General features: G+C 33.6%; 1 protein-coding gene across 1 annotated transcript in view; it reads left to right on the top strand.

The window, feature by feature from the left end:
* The window catches only part of KIF27 (kinesin family member 27), a 97,920-nt gene that overhangs the window by 54,936 nt on the left and 39,035 nt on the right, over positions 1 to 3,949 (top strand). Inside the window, exon 10 of the mRNA XM_023509134.1 lies at positions 1,716 to 1,913. Coding sequence (XP_023364902.1) covers positions 1,716 to 1,913 — 198 coding nt within the window. The remainder of the gene's footprint in view (positions 1 to 1,715; positions 1,914 to 3,949) is intronic.

Below are 3,949 nucleotides of genomic sequence, written 5' to 3'. Positions count from 1 at the left end.
AGGCTGAGGCAGGAGACTTGCTTAAGCCCAGGAGTTGGAGATTGTTGTGAGCTGTGATGCCACAGCACTCTACCCAGGGGGACAGCTTGAGGCTCTGTCTCAAAAAAATAATAATGAAATACTAGCACTTTTACTGGTGTAACACAATTACTTCCATTTTTAAAACTTTTAAAAATTTAAAATGCCTAAATTCTGCATTTTTTATGTCTTTAGATTTACACAGAGTTATAAGCTGCATTAATAGTTTAATGATAAGAAAGATGCACTTTTCTATCTGTGGAATAATTACAAAAAGCAATGCCAACCACATCTCACTTTTAAATAAAATTATCAGGATGTACACTGATATTTTCAATATTACATGAAAGAGGCACTAAAATGCTGGTATTATGATTTTTGTTGCAAGTATTGAAATTACCAAGATTGATAAGTGGGAAAGTCAATGTTCCAATTTAGGAATGGGAAATTGCAGCCTCCAAGCCAGTAATATTCAGAGTAGTTCATTTGTAGATTGTCTGTTCTTGGTCTTTGACAAGGTAAAGGTCAATCAGTGCAAAAAAAGTCTTGGATGAAATTGTCAACTGAATCTAATAGTGCGTCTAGCAGTACAGGCTGACAACCGCCTATGAACTAGTACGAGTACAGAGACCACACTTTGAAAAGCACTGCTATAAGCTGCAATGCCTATTTAGTGCTTAGTTTAATTAAAACAAAACATGTTCAGGTTAAGCTTTTATTGACAAAATAAAGGAAATAGTGAATTGTGATATGCGTAATTTATGAATGACCTCAACTTTATTATGCCACCTAAGAGGTGCTTGGTGCATGCTAAACATAAGTCTAAAATGTATATTTTTTGATCAGCATTAAATTGTAATTCTCTAATTTAGTAGTGTACGCATTTAAAAAATGCTAACAAATTCTTAATGTTAGTTATAGGTAATTTTAGTTAGATCAGGAGAAGCTTTACTTAAATGTTAAAGAGTGATTATAATGGAAAATGGTGTCAGTTCTGATCATCTTAATTCAGGGATTAATGATTGAAGGGTACAGAAAACAAGAGCACAGTAGAATACTGTATAGTCACATAGAGCAAATATGTAGGAAAAGGCCTCTAAGATAAGTAGGAAAAAAGGGAAGGGGAGAGTAGACTGCATAGAATATATATGAAGCTATTTGTATAAATTATATCTAGAAAAATATTTAAGACATTGGTAATTTTGTCTTGGGGAGCAGGTCAAGTAGATTAGGGATCTAGGATAAGAGTGAATTTTTAAAAATATAAATTCAGTTTTAACTTTTACCATATATACAGGGTATCCATAAAGTATATAATTTTTTTGTTTGTTTTTTGTTTAGCAGGCCCAGTGCTCAGGGCCAACACTCTAACCATTGAGCTACAGGTGCCCTGCTTTAAAGTATATAATATTTTTAAATTAAAATACATACTAAATAATAAAAAAGCAGAGCTCGTTTTGTTTGGTTTGACTTTTAGCATCAGGAAGCTTTATCTTTTTTTTATATATCCGATGAAATTATTATAATTTCCCTAATTGCAAAATTAATGTAGAAGAGTAAACAATTGTTTGTGAATTTGTCAAAATCAATGAAAATCTAGAGAAAATGCCTGGTCTTACTATTGAACAAAAAGATTAAGTTTAGTTGATGAATGAGATATTCATTTTTTCATTTTGAAATATTCCATATGATTTCAGGTCTTACAGAAGAAGCAACAAGATAGTAAGAAATTGGCATCACTGTTAATCCAAAATGAGAAGCGTGCTAACGAACTAGAGCAGAATGTAGATCACATGAAATATCAAAAGGTACAGCTGCAAAAAAGATTTCGAGAAGAAAATGAAAAAAGGAAGCAACTGGATGCAGAAATTAAGCGGGATCAACAGAAAATCAAAGTAATATTGTCCTACATTCCTGCTAAGTATAATATGACATGTTAAACGGCCCAGAGCTAACGAAGCCAAAGTCTTGATTCATTTTGCTTCTGAAATATCTATCCTTGACCTGCCCTTCACTGCTGTCCTTATTCACTTAAAAGCTTTGTTCATCTACATAGTAAAACCTATTTATTGAATTCTGAGTACTGTCTTGAAGGCTTTGACTTCACAAAAGAAGGTACAGTGATAACATTTCTCTTAGTAGGATCTTAACTTTAGCTGAGGTTGTCAAAAACATAAATTTTTAAAGCCAACTTTCTAAATATCTATCATTTGAACAGGATTTCCCATTTTCAAAGTGTTTTGATGTGCATTGTCCATGTGGCCACATGGGAAAAAGTACCGGATAAAATGCTACCATTTCACTCATAGTGAGTAGAAATGTCATCAGACCTGAATGGCTGGTACTATAGCTGTCAGCCTGGGCTCGGGCGCCAGGCTGGCACGGGTTCAGATCTCAGCTCTCCCAGTTCCTGCCTGAGAGATTTATGGAGAAAATCACTTACCCTCTCTGAATCTTTATCGTTATTTAAAGTAGCCTTAGTTATACTTGTTTTACAGAGCTTTTTGGGGGGAACAAAAAATAAAGATAACGATCATTATCACTCACTTATTTAGCACTGTGTTGCCAGGTTCTATTCTGTTGAAATGTTTAGCTGAATGCAAGTCCTGGAACATAATTGGAGACTTCGTGGATTTTTTTTTAAATTAAGATTTTATTTTTTAAGAGCAATTTTAGGTTCACAGTGAAATTGAAAAGAAGATACAGCAATGCCAAATACCCCATCCCTCATGCCTATGTAGCCTTCCCCGTTATTAATATTCCCCAGATTTCCTAGATTTTTAGCACTGGATATAACCTATTTTCAGACTTTAAAAAAACCCATAGAATTTAGCAATAGAAGGGAACTTAAGGAACATTTAAGAAAAGCTATCATTTTTTTAAAAAATAGGTTTAATGAGATATTTTGTGAACTGTATAATTCATCCATTTAAAGTATATAATTCAATGGGCTTGGTATATAACATCATTAGTTTTTGTAAGTTGTGGTAAATATATATATTATGAAACTTTAGCCACTTTTGAGTGTATAATTCAGTGGCATTAATTACATTCACAATATTGTGTAATCTTCACCACTATGTATTTTCAAAATTTTTAATCACCCCAAACAGAAACTCAAACCATAGAGCAGTAACTCCACATTCTTCTGTTCCCCCTGTCCCTGGTAATCTCTAAATCTACTTTCTATCTCTATGGATTTGCTCATTCTAGATACTTCATGTTAGTAGAATCATATCATATTTTGTCTTTCAATGTCTGGCTTATTTCTCTTGGCATAATGTTTTCAGTGTTCCTACATGTTGTAGCATATATCAGAACTTTATTCCCTTACATTGACAAATAATGTCCTATTATATAAGTGTGCCACAGTTTGTTTATCCATTCATTCGTCAATTAACACTTGGGTTGTTTCCACCATTTGGCTACTGTGAATAATGCTGTGATGATACATTATTCGAGTCCCTGCTTTCAGTTCCTTTGGGCACATACTTAGGAGTAGAATTTCTGGGTTATGTAGCTTTTTGAGGAACCACCATTTTCCACAGTGGCAGCACCATTTTTTTATTATAACCATCCAATTAGGTGTGAAGTGGTGTCTCATTATGGCTTTGATTTGCATTTCTCTAATAACTAATGATGTTGAGCATCTTTTATTGTGTGCTTACAGGCTACATTTTGTATCTTCTTTAGAGAAATATTTATTCAAATTATTTGTTCACATTTTAATTTGATGGTTTGTCTTTTGTTGTTGAATTGTAGGAATTCTTTAAGTATTATGGATTTTAAATGCTTTCAGATAAGTGATTTACAAATATTTTCCCCATTCTGTAGGTTTCTTTGAACTTTGGCTCAGTGCCTGTAGCTCAAGTGGCTAAGGCACCAGCCATATACACTAGAGCTGGCAGGTTTGAATCCAGCCCGGGCCTAC

The sequence above is a fragment of the Otolemur garnettii genome, unplaced genomic scaffold, assembly GCF_000181295.1.
Source record: "Otolemur garnettii isolate 467f Iridium unplaced genomic scaffold, OtoGar3 scaffold00006, whole genome shotgun sequence".
In the NCBI taxonomy this organism is placed as follows: Eukaryota; Metazoa; Chordata; class Mammalia; order Primates; family Galagidae; genus Otolemur; species Otolemur garnettii.
This window is presented reverse-complemented; position numbering and strand designations above follow the sequence as displayed.